Source organism: Asterias amurensis, chromosome 5 (genome assembly GCF_032118995.1).
Source record: "Asterias amurensis chromosome 5, ASM3211899v1".
Lineage (NCBI taxonomy): Eukaryota > Metazoa > Echinodermata > Asteroidea > Forcipulatida > Asteriidae > Asterias > Asterias amurensis.
Genome location: NC_092652.1, coordinates 23,600,497 through 23,617,191, shown reverse-complemented (window position 1 = coordinate 23,617,191; position 16,695 = coordinate 23,600,497). Strand labels below are relative to the sequence as shown.

The following is a 16,695-nucleotide window of genomic DNA, read 5'->3' as shown; positions in this document are numbered from 1 at the left end:
GCTTGGGGTTTTAACCTTGTGGTTTATAACTTGATAAAAAAAAAAATAACAATATATACACAGAACACCTGACATAACCAAACTAACCCGAGTAGCACAGAAATGAAAGCCCCACAATATCTAATCGGAAAATTCTGAATGTTGACGCACATTGAGCGTCACTGAGTGATGGATATGAGCGCTATATAAGAAACCACTATTATAATATCAATGATATGTAAAACCATGTACCTAAAGATACAGTGCTGGACGTGTACGTGAGGTCAAACCCTGCAAATGTAACGGATGTATCGGTGACAAAGTTGAGGTAGGCAGTGTTGGCAGACAAGAAGATCGGATCTGGAAGATAGACGCCACACAGGGAGTAGAGTACTGGTGTGGAATCATCAACTCCATCATAAACCTGTTGGTGATCATGAGGGGAAAAAACACAATCATAAATATTCATTTTGGTTTTTACCCATACACCGATGTGTGTTAGCACTGTATACTCAGTACTTTCCCGAGCTCTGTGAACAAATTGTCACGCAAGTTACTCAGGTGGGATTCAAACCCACAACCTTTGCATCTAGAGCAGTGTCTTATCAACTAGACCACCGAGATTGCCCGGTAGCTACAGTAGAGGCAGTTCGAAATCCTATGTTTTAGCAGCTGGTACCGCAACGATTTTAACAAAGTTAAACATCACTTACATCAAGTTTGTCGTACACGCAGTCCGTACTGAACTCTACGTTAAACTCCGTAAAGTAGAGAGCAAGGAAAGTGCCTGATGGAGCTGTGATTGTGATCTTACAGTCGTGGATGTCGTGGTAATACAGAGGATAGCCTGGGCTGGTAACCCGCCCATTGTCACCAGTGTAATCCTTGCTGCAATCTGTAATGGCAAAGAGAGATAGTAAGTAGGATTTAAAACTTTGCATGTTCAAAGTTTATTAGGTGAGGTTTGAGGTAGCACCATGTATACATGTCTTTTGAGTAGTGTTGGTTCGGATGGTTGACAACTCAACCTTTTCAATCAGTACTCAAAAGAGATTTACACATGGTGCTACGGCAAACCTCACCTAAACACAGAGATTGTGTTATGATAACAAGCATGTAGAAAAAGACTGTGCAAAGATTTCTGCAAATTATGAGCATGTTTTTGAAACCAATGTATGTAGCTTTAGGCCTAACTTACAAAGAAAACTACGATATGACTGAGACTTGCAGGTCGATAACCCTAAAGTACTGTAAAAATCGAACTACTTATACATGTACATGTACATCTCAATTTTATGTAACTTTCCCCCCCCCCCCCCCTCAAATTCCCTTACAGGCAAAGTATACTGTTGGTTTTTTGGAACCGTTCGATTGTTTTAAACCCTTATAAACATACACGTGTACAATCAAACTGACCTTTCAAAATTTCATTTAAAAAAAGCTCTGTGTTTTTGAGATATAGCTGATAATCCGATTCGAGTATGTCCACCATGCATGAAGAATAATCCAAAATAGGTGTTTCACCGTTTGCTCCCGACTCACACAATGGATAAAGCCCCTATTTTCATAGGTTTGTTATTTCATGTTTATATGATTGATCACCCAATACATGAATACTGTGTTTGACTAATTTGTCAGTTCTACCAATCCTGTACAATACCTTAACCATTTGGTGCACAAGGCGGTCGCTAGCGACCACTGAAAAAACAGCAAATTGGACTTTTATAAACAGCCATAACATAAAAACTACAACCCCCATATATAACCACCTCATTCAGTTTAGAGCGATTGTTCATTTGTTGTGATGTTCACAAGGGTTCTATTGAAAGTGTTTGAGAACACAGTTACACAGTTGTTTTTTTTGCGTTATAAAAAATCAATCTGTGCATCAAAGGGTTAAAAACGGGGAAAAATAAGATACTTACTCGCTATGGCATAGGTGAGGGAGAATCCAGTACCACTTGAAGACACATCAGTCATGAAGTAGATCTTGGCTGTACGTCCCGCAGTATCAAACACAGGAGGTACGTTCGTTCCACAGTATCGTAGAGTTTGACCATTTGTCTGATGGGGGGAGAAAAAGGGACCACATGCAACCCCAAATTACTACAAAGTAAATTGACTGACTAGCTAAGAAGAAAAGTGCGTTCAAATGTTATTCCTGTTTAATTCTTCAGAAAAACTGCCCTCAAAAGAGAATATAAAAATTCTCACAACAGGCCCCTGAGACGCAGCAACTATTGCCTGGGCGGACGGTAGAAACTCGGCCGGGAACTACTACTTTTAATAGCTTTTTCAGTGGATCATTGTTAACTTCACTACCAAGGAGTGAGCTCTTATTGGTCTCAACGAATCGACTAGCTTGCTCAAGTCATCGTCAGAAGACTGACCAAAACAACCATAGAGGGAAGCCTCCTCGGTTGACTGAAGCATCAGTGACTGAATCAAACTGGCCATTAGCATTTGGGCGGCACATAATAATTTTGAAGTCTTATATAAGTAGGATTTGAAACTTACGATATAGAAAGGTTTGCGGTAACACCATGTTATGACTATCTCTAATGAGTTGGGGTGGTTCTGAAAAGAACTGTTGGTTTCAACTCAAGTCTTATATAGCCCACGCATCTTAAACAAGGTACTCAGGGTGCTTAGTAGATACATTTTAACAAAAAGATAGGTTATTGAAGTTATTAGTTCTGAGACCCAATTATGTAGCACCTTGTAAGGGTTTACAAGGTGCTACGGCTCATTCAGCCGCCACAGCCAGGAACACCAGGGCGAACCCATTCTATTTTCGATAAGTGCACTGGGTTCTGTTACACAACGCATGGGACTATCAGCTCTATGTCTCATCCGAAAGACGAAGCAATGGTTAAGTATCTTGCTTAAAGACACAAGTGTCACGGCTGGGGATTCGAACCCACACTCTGCTGTTTAGAAACACCAGAGTTTTAACCGCTCTGCCACGACACTTTCACATGAAATAGTTAAGAGTGTAACCAGCTTTTACCTCTGGGAAGTCCCTAAACTCCAAGTAGTCGTAGTTACAATTGCCCTCATTCTCAATATCAAACGCGTTGACTTCGATGCGGACATGCTTGGTGTCGTCAGGGGCATCGATATACCAGGTGCAGCGGGTGTTATGAGGGTAGACGTTGGGGTAGTTGGGAGAGGTGATCACCTGGGCAACGTCGGTCGCGTTGAACGTTCCGCCACAAATAGCTGCAAAACGAGATATTGATAATTTGACTAGTGAAAAGGAAAAAGACTAGCCAGTCGCTGGTTGTCAAATTAAATGTCGGAAAGTGAAAGGATCAAAAGGATCAAAAGTGAATTTGCCAAAGTCAGAGATTTAAAAAGTCTGAACTTAAAAACAAAACGGTATCTCAAAGTCAGAATTCTGCCAAAAGTAGGAAGAATCTCATCCCTATTTAAGAGACTATTTCCCTGGAAACAAAAAAGTCAACTTACGATCTACTGATGCGTAGTTAAGAGTGAAGCCTCCTTGGTTAATCGAACTGTCCGTGACAAAGAGCAGATAAGCCTGGTTGCTTGAAAGGGTGATAACGGCAGGAGGAGTCTGTCCACAGAATACGCCCACCAGCGGTGAAACACTTCCATAACCGTCATGAATCTGCGCAAAAAGGTTAATAAAGGTTATACTTTTTACAATTTTTTGTTAAAACCTTTACACCGATGTGTATTAAAGGCACTGGAGTCGATTTCATAAAGAGTTAAGACTAGTCTTATCTCAATTTAGGACGAGCCAACGAGATATGGTCGGGATTGTAGGCCTCACCTCTAGGAAATCAAATGGGCACGTCCCAGCGCTGTCCTCAATGTTGAAGGTTCCGGTGAACGTCAACTCTATAACTTTGTTAATCTCCGCCGAGATGAACCACATGCAGTTCAGGTTGTCCTCGTAATTACCGTCGCTGTTGACGTCCACGCTCGTAATGGTTCCCCTGGGGGCGTTTAATATTCCACCACAGCCAAGAGATGGTCCTGTTAAACAAAAAAATTAATAACAATTTGAAAAGATAACAATGATTTGGGGTTGAACAACGAAAAAGAGACTGGAGTGGGATTTGAACCAATGGCCTCCTTTTGGCGCTCTACAAACTATCTAAACCAAAGTTGGCAGTATCCTAGTGAATTATTCATGGAAGGGGACTTTGTAATTTCACAAGGAGTTAATAACCTCAAGGGAAACTTACTTGGTAAATCTTTAATTAATTTTGATTTAATAGTTAATAGAGCAGGATGTGAACCAAAAGAACCCCAGGCTAGAAAGCTCAGTTGGTTTAAACGCTGATCCAGTAACTTTTTTCTCTGTTCAACCTCCAATTATTTAAAGTTTACCCAGACAGTTTCCTTTGAGGTTTATAACACATTTGGAGTAACAACAAGTTTATTTTCTGATTGTATTACAGGTTTGAGACTATTCTTAAATTTGAAGCTTAAAGGCAGTGGACACTATTGGTAATTACTCAAAATAGTTGTTAGCATTAAACCTCACTTGTTAACAAGTAATGGGGAGAGGTTGATAGTATAAAACATTGCGAAAAACGGCTCCCTCTGAAGTGGAATAGTTTTTGAGAAAGAAGTATTTTCCACGAATTTGATTTTGAGACCTCAAATTTAGAATTTAGAAATCAAGCGTCTGAAAGCACACAACTTCGTGTGACCAGAGTGTTTTTTCTTTCAATTATTATCACGCAACTTCGACGACCAATTGAGCTCAAGTTTTCCCAGCTTTGTTATTTTGTGCGTATGCTGCGATAACCAAGTGAGAAGACTGGTCTATGAAAACTACCAATAGTGTCCAGCGTCTTTAAGCCGCCCCTCAGGTCGACCTGCAATTTGCTTGCGCTGTGACGGAACCGGAGGCATCAGGGTAACATGGTTTCCTAGGGGAGATTTCAAACTTACCAATTACTTCTTGATATGCTGCCACAAAGCCATCGCCGGACACAGAGAAATCGGACACAAAGCGGACCAACATGGATGAACCAGAGCTGATGATTGCGTCAGTAGGGGGCGTGGTTCCGCACAGTCGTTGGGCCAGCATCGGCGAGTTGGAGTCCGCTCCGTCGTAAATCTCAATATAGTCGTAGATACATGAAGAATGGGGCTCGATGTCCATGCTTGAAAACCTTGATAATGGCAACAAAAACTTCACAATTTAGGGGAAAATAGGTAACTTTTGTTTTTCAAAGAGTACAGTAATCCCATTCTTCTAGTGTTTCAAACACACACACTATCCAAACAATCTAAAAATTTGTTTTTATGAGAACAAACATTTTATTTTTTACTCATATCAGTCTTATTTCGATTGCGGCAACCTAAATACATGTAAGCAATGACCATTTTGGACCTCTGATCCTCCAATACTTATTTCCAAAAGTTTAAGCAGAATCGCCCAGGCCTATTGATGAAGCTGGCTGCTAAACAAGGTGTTCTTTCATGCATGTGGCTTGACCATGTTGTAGCTTCTCAGCTGCGAGTAAGGATGATTAGCCTCCCAAATTATCATTTACAACAAATCTGATTTAAAGGCAGTGGACACTATTGGCAGTTACTCAAAATAATTATATCAGCATAAAACCTTACTTGGTAACGAGTAATGGGGAGAGGTTGGTAGTATAAAACATTGTGAGAAACGGCTCCCTCTGAAGTGGAGTAGTTTTCGACAAAGAAGTAATTTTCCACGAATTTGATTTCCAGACCTCAGATTTAGAATTTGAGGTCTCGAAATCAAGCATCTGAAAGCACACAACTTCGTGTGACAAGGTTGTTTTTTTTCTTTCATAGTTATCTCACAACTTCGACGACCAATCGAGCTCAAATTTTCACAGGTTTGTTATTTTATGCATATGTTGAGATACAACAAGTGAGAAGACTGGTCTTTGATATTTACTAATAGTGTCCACTGGCTTTAAACTTACTTGAGAGAAACAGATCTGTCGTCACTGACAGTGATGATCCAGCTGCAGTTCTGGCTGTGTCTGTAGGAATCAAGATGGGTTGGAGTCTGGATCACTCCGCTCGGATTAGTAAACGTACCGCCGCATCCTGTGATAAACAGATAACACAAAATCATTAACAAATATATGATTTGAGACATTGCATGGTGAGGTATCAATGTAGATTTGGCTAGCCATAACACCATGTGTGTATCTACTTGCCAGGTTGAGTTTGTTCTTTAGAGCTGTCTTGCTTTATATTCTACTACCGCGGAGTAGATTTATCGGATTGTTCGGGAGACTTCACAGTTCTGAAAAGAACTGTCCTGCTTTTTTAACTACTACCCGGGCGGAAGGTATAGAACATCACTGGGACTACTGCTTTAGCTTATAGGATTGTTTTAACTGCACTGGGGCAGAATGTGTTTTTAAATAGGTCTAACCGTGTTAAAACAGGGGTTTATCGAGACGGTCTATTTGAGTCTTGAGGGAAGATATCCTCAGTCAACTATTCTAGGGTCAAGTTCGCACAAGGACCAATGGTTAAAGGCACTGAACACTATTGGTGATTTCTCAAAATATTTGTTAGCATAAAAAATTAATTACTAATGAGCAGTGGAGAGCTGTAGATAGTACAAAACATTGTGAAAACAGCTCCCTCTGAAGTCACATAGTTTTTGAGAAAGAGGTAATTTCTCACTGAAATAATAAAAGACTTCAAGCCTGAAGCCTTTTTGTTATGCATTATGAAAGCACACATTCCTGTGCAACAAGTTTTTTTTTTTTCTTTCATTATTTTCGATGACCAATTGAATAAATTTTCACAGATTTGTTATTTGAAGCATATGTTGGGATTCACCCAGTGAGAATACTGGTCATTCACAATTACCAAAGGTGTTCAATTCTTTTAACTAGATTAGGGGCAGAAAAGTGAGAACGAAAAAGTTTGGAGGGAAATTAAACTGACCTGGTTCAAAGTCTAGCCCAAAGCCGACGTCGTTGATGCTGGAGTCGGAGTAGAACCTCATGAACACTGGTCCCATGACGAGGATGCTCTCTGGTAATTGGTCACCACAGATGCTACTTATCCGAGTACCGGTATCATCGGTTCCCGCCCAGATGCGGAGCCCATCATAGCTGCAGTCGCTTGACACTAAACACAAAGAAACAAAAAAGTGGGGGGTAATTGTCACACAAATAATCAGAGTATTGCATTGATCATGAATGCAAGGATGTGATAGGCTGTTGAAAAAAACCTGAGCTATGAGCGCAAAGCGTGAAAGCTTGCGAGCGCGAAAGCTTCAGAGAGCGAAGCCTTTTTACATACATCTTTGGTTTTTTAAGCACTGCTCTGAATTCTGGGGGTTCCATTTGGTTTTATCTTCATACCCTTATGAGTTTGATCTCAGTTATAAAACATAAAAAACAAAAAGGAAAAAAAAGAATGAATTTAAACGTAAAATTTTTTTTTTCAATTTTCTTTTTTTGGGGGTGGGGGTTTAAAAAAAAATGATTTTCCAGTTAAAAATGGCAAAAAACAAAACCCTGTGAATTATACGCTTTTGCATGGCATGCCCTTCAAACAGCAGTAATGCTTTGCATTTATGGCATTCCATAGTTTTCCAACCTCGGTTGGCAAAAACTTGGGCTGTGACGTTGCAAAAGAAATAATACTATCAAAGTCTTATATACATGTAGTGCACGTATCTACCAAACAAGGTACTCAAGGCGCTGAGTACATTATATACAAAATTTCAGAAAGATAGGTTATTGCAGTGATGAATTCTGAGATCCAATTATTTTTAGCACCTTCTAAGGGTTTACAAGGTGCTACGGCGCATACAGCAGCCACAGCCAGGAACACCTTCTCATTTCGATAAGTGCACTGGGTTACATGTGTTACACAACACATGGGACCAACGGCTTTACGTCCCATCCGAAGGTCGAAGCAATGGTTAAGTGTCTTGCTTCAGGACACATGTGTCACGGCTGGGGATTCGAACCCACACTCTGCTGATCAGAAACACCAGAGTTTGAATTCGGTGCTCTTAACCGCTCGGCCACGACACTTCCAGTGTCAAATGTCTGTATCGACTGCTTTTAGAATCTCACCTTCAATGCCGAACGGGTCGCTGAACAGCAGGCCCAGACTCTGCATAGGGGTCCAGTTGATGATGTACTCACACGTCAGTCCGTCTTCGTAGTTGCGGCCAGGGTAGCCCGGTGACACGATGCGGCCAGTGGTTACACCGGTGAAGGTTGCTCCACATCCTGAAATCAGCAACACCATAAGTAGTGATATTTTATATTTATTTATTTAGTACACACCCATCAGTGCAGTTAGCGCCAACCTGCGCCAATAACAGGATGGGTAGGAAACAAGAAGAAATGTTCATAGGATTTGAGGCATTGCATGGTGAGGTATCAATATATATTTGGTTTGCGGTAACACCATGTGTGTATCTACTTGCCGTGTAGAGTTTGTTCTTAAACAACTGTCTTGCTTTATTCTACAATGATAACAGCAAGCTAGTCGAAATGTTGAGTACTGTTACCTACGATCCTATGAGCTAAAGTAGTAGTCCAAGCCTATTTTCTATACCATCCACCCGGGTAAAAGTCACAAAGCAGGACAGTTCTTTTCAGAACTGAGAAGTCTCCCAAACACTCAAACAATCTACTCTGCGGTAGTAGAATAAAGAAAGATAGTTTTCTAAGAACAAACTCTACCTGGCTAGTAGATACACACATGGTGTAATACCGCAAACCAAATATATAAGGATTGTTCAGTTTTAGATTTGGGAGCAAAACCCTAAAGGAAAACCCTACTCTGCTATCGCACTCTGGGATGTTCCATATGGGTTTATCTCTATTTTTATTATGAATTTGATCTAGGTTATAAAATACAATAATAAAAAAACAAAATAATTAATTTTGTCTTTTTTTGGGGGGGCGGGGGGTGCAGTTAGAAAAAAAACCCTGAGCTTTCCAGATAAAAAACGGAGAAATCCCATCCCTGTGTAATGCACAGATACTGACCTATAGACCAGCTAGCCTGGAATCCAGTGCCTTGGTTGGATGCGTCACTGCGGAACCTGATTCTGATGATGTTGAGGGAAGAGACGATGGTAGCTGGAGCCGTGGTTCCAGAGTAGGTACCGATGAGGGTGTCGTTACTACTGCTCCCATCATTCACCTGCAATTAAAAAAGGATTTCATCAAATATGGTTTACAGCCTGTGCTGCCAAGTTCGTGAAAGCTCATTAAAGGCATGGACACTATTGGTAATTACTCAAAATAATTGTAAGCATGTAAACTTACTTGGTAACAAGCAATTGAGAGCTGTTGATTGTGTAAAACATTGTCAGAAACAGCTCCCTATGAAGTAACATAGTTTTTGAGAAATAGTAATTCCTCACTCAAATATTTGAACTGATTTCGAGACCTCACCTGAAAGCACCCAACTTGTGTGACAAGGGTGTTTTTTTCTTCCATTTTTCTCTTGCAACTTCGACATTTTGAGTTCAAATTGTCACAGGTTTGTTATTTTATGCATATGTTGAGACACACCAAGTTAGAAGACTGGTAGATTACAATTACCAAAGGTGTCCAGTGCTTTGAAGGGATCTGTGACTCAATTTCAAGAACCATCTCTGCCCTAACAATGAACCCATCTACCCCAGGTGAATAGATTTTAAATGTCTTACTCAAGGACACAAGTGTTGGGCTAGAGTTGAACCAACACCCTATTGTTTATACAACCAGAGCTCAATTTCATAGAGGTGCATATAAGCACAAAAAGTGGCTAAGCACAAAAACATTACGCTTACCAGAATAAGGTTACCAGCCAAAAAACCATGTCTCATGTACAACTTAAGACTGGTGTCCTGCTCATTTCTGCTTAGCAGACAATTATTAAGTATTATTTTCTGCCCTAAGCAATTTTGTAAAATTGAACCCAGAATTTGAGTCCGGTTCACCAGACCACTGACCTGAATGCTGTCGCCAGACTGTACGTTGAAGGAGGCATCAAAGTCAACCCTAATATGGTAACCCATCTCGGCCATCAGGACCCAGACGCATTCCTCGTTAGCTCCATACGCACTGGGGTAGTTGTTTGACTTGAAGGTACCGGTGTTCCCGTGGAAGGTACCACCGCAACCTTTATTATGATGTATAGAAAAAGTTAAATACGTATACCAAATCATATCAGCACAATTAATCTTAAGTAGTATAAGCAGAAGTTAATTTACCTGCAGAAGTTTCAAATGACAATCACAGAGCAATGTTTTCAAGATAAAAAAGAAAAAAAAACTTGTCTCAGATCACAGATTAACATAAAACTTACAAACTGTAATGGGGATATTAGAAAACATCAATTGAAATATTTCTGTCTGAAATGTCATATTTGATGAGAAATAAATAAAACAAATTTCCAGTTTGGAGTTTATTGCTCATTGAACAATTAATTCATTTCTTTTTGGGTCGATGTCTGCAAAATGTGTAATCGGTTTTTCACTATTCCCTTGTGAACCAGATGGCCGATAAGTCTCAAACTTTTACAGGTTTGTCAGTTTATGGACATGATGAATTACATAAAGTGTTTACACTGCCAGCAACTGTTTTGTTGGCAAAAACCAATGGACCCACTTCATGAAATATGCTCATTACATTCGCGCATGCGTACAGACCCTATTGGTTGGCAAACGCCATAGAGTTGTGCACTAAGCAAACGCAAAATCGCATCTACGTCATGCAGCCATTGGCTGTGTACAAAACAGCGCGATGTTCTCAAAACTATTAGTGCCTACGCAATCTGTGCAATTTAAATATTTCATGAAAAGGGCCCATTCTGAAAAGTTTCCTTCAAGATGAAAGCATACCTCTTGCGTCCGTGCTCCACTCCAAACGGAACCCACCAGCGGACTCGCTTCTATCCGTCATGAATACCATCAAGACCTCGTTGCTGGAGGTGGTGATGGCTGCCGGCGCCGTACTGCCACACCACGGACTCTCACCGGAGATCTGTGGAGATTCGAAGGTGCCTCCATTGCGGACTGAGAGGTAGTCGTACTGGCACTTGGGATGGGTCTCGACGTCAAAAGATGTAAAAGTCAGCTGTGGGGTTTGAAGACACAGAGTTGGATTCGAACCAATGGCCTCTTGTTTACTAAAACCAAGTTAACTAAGCCACTTGAATCTAAGAACGGTTGACATGAAATTGTCATGATTTTTCATAGAAGTTTAGAAATATGTGTATCTGAATTGAAAAAGTATTGTTGATTTGATTAGGGGTAAAACAAGAAATGGGTTTAACCTGATCAATTTCTAGTAATTTTTGACAGTCAGTTATAAGTGTCAAAAAAATTGCTATTAAATAGATGTTTTAATTTGCATCAGGGATAAAGAATATTAATTTTGTTTTTTACCAATACACCGATGTGTGTTAGCACTGTATACTCGGTACTTACCATACATGTAGCTCTGTGACAAAAAATCACAGGCATATTACCTGGGCAGCATTTTCTGCTTTGCAGCTTTAAAAAAACCAGCCCTACTCTATGCGTTGCCCATTGGCCAGAGTCAGGGTACAAGACCCAAATCCGTACAAACTTAGGTTGGTGCACACTTACCGTGACAGTGGTTCCTGTTGGAGCTTGAATGAGCCAGGCACAGTGGTCGTCATGGTCGTAGTTTTGAGGGAAGTTGGGACTGGTGATCACTCCGCTGCTTCCACTAACTATTCCACCACAACCTGGTCAAAGGGGAAAAAACACCCCAAAATAAAAACATCACTTTGAAGAGTATCTCCTCAAGACCACCAAAACCGAATTTCAAAAGACGGCTTCAGAAAAAACTATGCTACTGTGAAAACTCTCCAGTAACTGTGGCCACTTTCAAATAATTTGGAAAACTCTTTCAAAACTGTGATACACTCTCTGAATAAGGGAATAAAGGGGTAGCGACGAGTTCTTAATGGGCCGTTTAAAACCGTCATGGTCATTTCCTGAAGTCTAGCTCTGTACGTGTGGTGCATTTTTATGAGACAGTTTTCGGATATGTATTTGTGTGTGTAATGCATCTTCGTATCCATGGGCTAAAATGGCGCGGCAAGATAGATCACTCCTGCAAACAAGGTTGCGGGCTAACCCGCACAAACGTATTTGAAAACAACCGGTTATTAATAGCTCCAGCTGGTCATTATAAACCATTTAAACACCCCTACGTGACGTGCTCTCCACCTCTAAGAACTGTGGAAACTGTTTAAAACTTTGACTGCTCCATACTAAGGGAGCGTCTCAAAAGTCGGGCACGTTGCTCGCGCAAAAGAACGTTCCTTCGGGCATATGCCCGCAGGATCACCACATCATGACAAAGTATCCGCGGAATGTTCCAAAAGACCGGTCCTGTGGAACGGACAAAAGCGGCGGGGATACTCTTGCGGTCCAAAAAGAACGTTCCTACCATTCCGACTTTTGAGACGCTCCCTAAGAATGAATACTCTAGTAGCTTAGTCCACTTACTAGATGCAGAATAAGTGATCTTGAATCCTCCTCCAATCGTATTGCTGTCTGTTAAGAAGCGTACAAAGGCTGATGACTGTGGCATAACGATGGGATCAGGAGCTGTGGTTCCGCAGTACACTCCTACAGGGTCTGCTGTAGAGTCAATACCTGTAGAGAAAACCACCAATTTTATCAAAATCAAAATTATCGCCAGTAATTATTTCTAAAGAGGAACAGCATTCATGTTAAGGCTGGACTGGGTAATTTCTGATTATTGTGGTGCGTTGTGTAGAAAGTTGCAGATGCTAAACTAGGGAATGGGGGTTCAAACTACAGGAGGGACCAGAGGGCTTCAAACAAGCAGCCATAGCCAATCCTGTTACCATGGTTTTGAAAAGGGCCCGTACAGAAACATATGTAGAGACAAATTGAGGTTTATCAAACTGTTAGGTTTATTGGTAAAATTATTGATTTTGTGAGTTGTTTTGAAACTATACTCCTGTTTTCAATGATGGTATCAGGGGTGGATTTCACAAAGAGTTAAGACTAGTCTTATCTCGACTTAGGACGAGTTATCTCGTCCTAACTTAGGACTAGCCATACGTTTTTGATATCTCCTAGGACTAGTCCTAAGTTAGGACTAGTCCTAACTCTTTGTGAAATCGACCCCAGAGCTGTCAACACTTGTAACTTGCAGTCAGAGAGAGTTTGTACAACAATCAGGGAGATAATTAGAATACATTCAACAAAACAGGGAAACAGTTTCCACAATCAGGGAGGCTTTTAAAAGTTGTTTGTCGTAACACAGAAAGACTAATTTTATTTTCAGGAAACTTTCTGCAGATCAGGGCCCCATTTCATAGAGCTGCTAAGCACAACAATTTGTTTAGAATGAAATGTTTGCCTTGATAAAAACAGGATTGCCAACCGAACTTCCAAGTAACTTTCAGGATAAGCAAACAACAGCTGAATACCAGTAACAAGCAATACGCAACAAACGGAAATTTTGTTATGAATATTTTTTTTTTATCAAGGAAGTTATTTCATGCCAAGCAAATTTTTGTGCTTAGTTGCTCTATGAAAGAGCTGGCTTCTCTGTAGGTAAAAAACAGTCGTAATCAGTGACATCCTACCTGCAAAGACTCCCACAGCATCGTACTGGCAGTTAAATCCCGCCTCAAGGTCGAACCCAGCGTCGAAGCTCAGGTAGAGGGACGAGTTGGTGAGGGCGCTGTTCGACAGAATCCACTGACAGTTCAAGTTGTTGGTGTAATTGAGGCTGCCGTAACCGATGCTGGAGAAGGTGCCCTGACTGCCCGGTGAAATGTTTATCACCGCACCGCATTCTGAGTAAAATTTAGAGAAAAGTTTACATTCTTATCCCAGGTATGATAGCTTACCCTTAATATTGAATAGAATGAGAGGCTTTTAGACGGACCTTTTTCACAGTAGTGCGTTACTGAGCATGTGCTCCCATACTCAAGAGTCGCAAAAAAAAGAACCGTTTTGTCCCTGCTGTTGCCAGCGTCTCAAAAGTCTCCTATGCTGGGCTACAAACATGGAATATGCTACCGTAAAGATACATGTAGGGCTAGACTTTCTGGGCAATTTAAATAAACAACTTTTTTGCTGGGAAAACAAAATTAGTGGGAGTTAAAAAATAATTAATTAATTAATAAATTGCGAAAGCAATGCCGAAATGAAAGTCAGTCATCTCAAGATAAAATAGTTTTAAGTGATATTGACCCCATCAGGGTCGCTGCCTCAAGAGTGGAATCTATTTATTTGTTGCAGAAAGAAAAGGCACCACTTTCTTACGGGCTTGGTCCTGGGAATCGTATCGTGCCGAGAATCCTCCAAACGCAACACTGCCATCAGTGGTGAAGACAACACGCATGGTGTTACTGGTTGAAGCTATGCCTTGAGGGGCTACGTTGCCGCAGAAACGACCCAAGCTTGGGGAGTCATCCGCCAATCCATTGAAGACCTGGAACCCATCAAAAATTATTATTATTTTTGATAAGTGTAAGGATTGTCAAAAAGCACACAGTGGTAGCCAAGTTTATCAACTTACGATCCAATCAATTTAGAATTTTTCATAAATATACAGTTTTTTATTATTATAGTTTTTAACGAAGCCAAATTGGCTATGGCGCCCCCTTAATAGTTCCAATGGACCTTTGCCCTGGTCTTAGCTTTGTGACTCTTGTATAGTTTCTCAATGAAGTTATAATTTCCCAATTGAAGTGCCCTTTGAAAAATGAATATGGCTGTGCCCTCTTAAAGATGAAAATCCAAGCTTGAAAAACAGTCAGGAATGTTCTTAATTTCTTTTTGTTACCTCAATGTAGTCAAAGATACAGCTGTCCGCGTTTCCCTCAAGTTCAAAGTCGTCAAATGTAAGCGTGACGGCTTGTCCCGAAGCGACAGTGATGCGCCATTCGCAGACACGTGAGTGTGCGTAAAGTTGGGGGTAGTTGGGGGAGGTAAAGGATCCAGTAGCTGTGGCCAAATCACCTCCACAAACTTAGGATTTCGGGGGAAAAACAGAAAAGAAAAATACATTAAACACAGAGGACGCTTTTAAAGGGAAGGTATAAGTTTGGTAATCACAAATAAAATTAATTGAAGTACAAGCTTTTGTTCAGAAGCATACAGCAGCGATAGTATTTTGAGAAACATTTCCCTTTGAAGTAATGTGGTTATGTAAAAAAGATATCAGTTTTTTGGGCCCCAAAATTTGAACCTGAGAAGTGATGGTTGTGTATTCCAATTACAGATAATTCTTCCTGTGGACATATTCACTCTTGATTTTCTGCAATATTTTAAAGACGTGGCCACCTTTTGAAATGACAGTTTCACATTTTAGTTTTAATGTAAACATCTACATGTACATTTACGAAGGAAGAACTTTCTGCAAAACAGCTTCTACAAAACTTTTTTTGAAAGAGGTATTTTCCCACTCAAATAATAAAAGACGTCAGGCCTGAAGCCTTTTCATTGGCATCTGAAAGCACACAAATTTGTGCAAGGAGGGTGTTTTTTCTTTCATTGTTCTCTTGCAAATTCGAAGACCAATTGAGTTAAAAAATATTTCACAGACTTGTTATGGTATGCATATGTTGGGATACACCAAGTGAGAATAGTGGTCTTTGACAAATACCAAATGTGTCGAATGCCTTTATAAGAGACAGCCTCCTAAACTAATCAACTTTAGATGCTAATAAACATAAGAGGTGCTTAATAGGCATGATGCATTGACGTCATCCAGCCGCCATCCTAGAGGAAAAACTGTGACGAAATAATCGAGACGCAAAGACTTGTACGCACTGCGCACAGTATTGGCCAATGAACAACCTCCTTATGACCTCTAGGTGAGGGCGCCCTACTGAAATGACGTCATGTGCATAAGGTTTATTAACCCAGTGATATTACCTTCTTGGCTGGATTGGAAGCTGAGGCTAAACCCAGTCCCTACTTGGGAAGCGTCTGTTGTGAAATGGACTAAGGCGTAGTTTGATGATGTGTCAAAGTCTGGGGGGGCAACTGATCCGCATGCCCTCGCCAACTCAAATGCTGGAAATAAAAGTGAATGTTATAAGCGGTAAATCAAGTGTACTGTACATGCTAAAATAATCGTTGTGAAATTGTTTTACTCATTTCTCAAAACCTACAGCAACTCAAAAAGTTATATTGTTAAGGGAAGCTTTCTACCATTATCTTTAAACCATGTATAAGTTTATTTAAATCTGTGGAAATTGTGTTATGCAAAAAGTGCCCATACCCTTTCTAAGTAATATGTTTTGGATAATTTTGTTCACCACTGAAACATTGACAGATAGAAGCAGATGGCAGAAGGCACGAAACAAAACTTAATTTCAGATTAGTGTGGTTGTGTAGATAGTTCCGGATATACACTTAACAAGGGGAATGGGGCTTCAAAAGACAGATACATGTAGAGCCCTAAGCCAAAGCCAATGGTTTTGAATAGGCCTGGGCGAATTATTTGAATATCCGGTTAATGGCGAATAGGTTTTCCTATCCGTAACCGCGAATGGCTTTTTTTTTCTTAACCGGATATCCGCATAGGGCGCGAATAGCTATTTATAAACCGGATAGTTCTGTAATTACAACCGAGTAACCGGATATTCTTTAATATCCGAATATCCGCGGACGTCGGGCGACAACTGATATGAATGATTTGTCTGAATCCTTATGAAACTTCTATTAAGACAGCATAAAAC

General features: G+C 40.5%; 1 protein-coding gene across 2 annotated transcripts in view; it reads right to left on the bottom strand.

Annotated features, from left to right (window-relative positions):
• The window catches only part of LOC139936905 (cubilin-like), a 96,275-nt gene that overhangs the window by 5,651 nt on the left and 73,929 nt on the right, over nucleotides 1-16,695 (bottom strand). For both annotated transcript variants that reach the window (XM_071931722.1, XM_071931723.1), the window contains exons 45-63: nucleotides 15,887-16,027; nucleotides 14,793-14,977; nucleotides 14,270-14,438; nucleotides 13,585-13,797; nucleotides 12,470-12,619; nucleotides 11,579-11,700; nucleotides 10,829-11,063; nucleotides 9,938-10,107; nucleotides 8,985-9,141; nucleotides 8,058-8,216; nucleotides 6,913-7,098; nucleotides 5,928-6,054; nucleotides 4,912-5,135; nucleotides 3,779-3,984; nucleotides 3,451-3,613; nucleotides 2,990-3,201; nucleotides 1,905-2,043; nucleotides 693-874; nucleotides 232-403 (exon numbers count right to left, since the gene is read on the bottom strand). In XM_071931722.1, coding sequence (XP_071787823.1) covers nucleotides 232-403; nucleotides 693-874; nucleotides 1,905-2,043; nucleotides 2,990-3,201; nucleotides 3,451-3,613; nucleotides 3,779-3,984; nucleotides 4,912-5,135; nucleotides 5,928-6,054; nucleotides 6,913-7,098; nucleotides 8,058-8,216; nucleotides 8,985-9,141; nucleotides 9,938-10,107; nucleotides 10,829-11,063; nucleotides 11,579-11,700; nucleotides 12,470-12,619; nucleotides 13,585-13,797; nucleotides 14,270-14,438; nucleotides 14,793-14,977; nucleotides 15,887-16,027 — 3,312 coding nt within the window. The remainder of the gene's footprint in view (nucleotides 1-231; nucleotides 404-692; nucleotides 875-1,904; nucleotides 2,044-2,989; nucleotides 3,202-3,450; nucleotides 3,614-3,778; nucleotides 3,985-4,911; nucleotides 5,136-5,927; nucleotides 6,055-6,912; nucleotides 7,099-8,057; nucleotides 8,217-8,984; nucleotides 9,142-9,937; nucleotides 10,108-10,828; nucleotides 11,064-11,578; nucleotides 11,701-12,469; nucleotides 12,620-13,584; nucleotides 13,798-14,269; nucleotides 14,439-14,792; nucleotides 14,978-15,886; nucleotides 16,028-16,695) is intronic.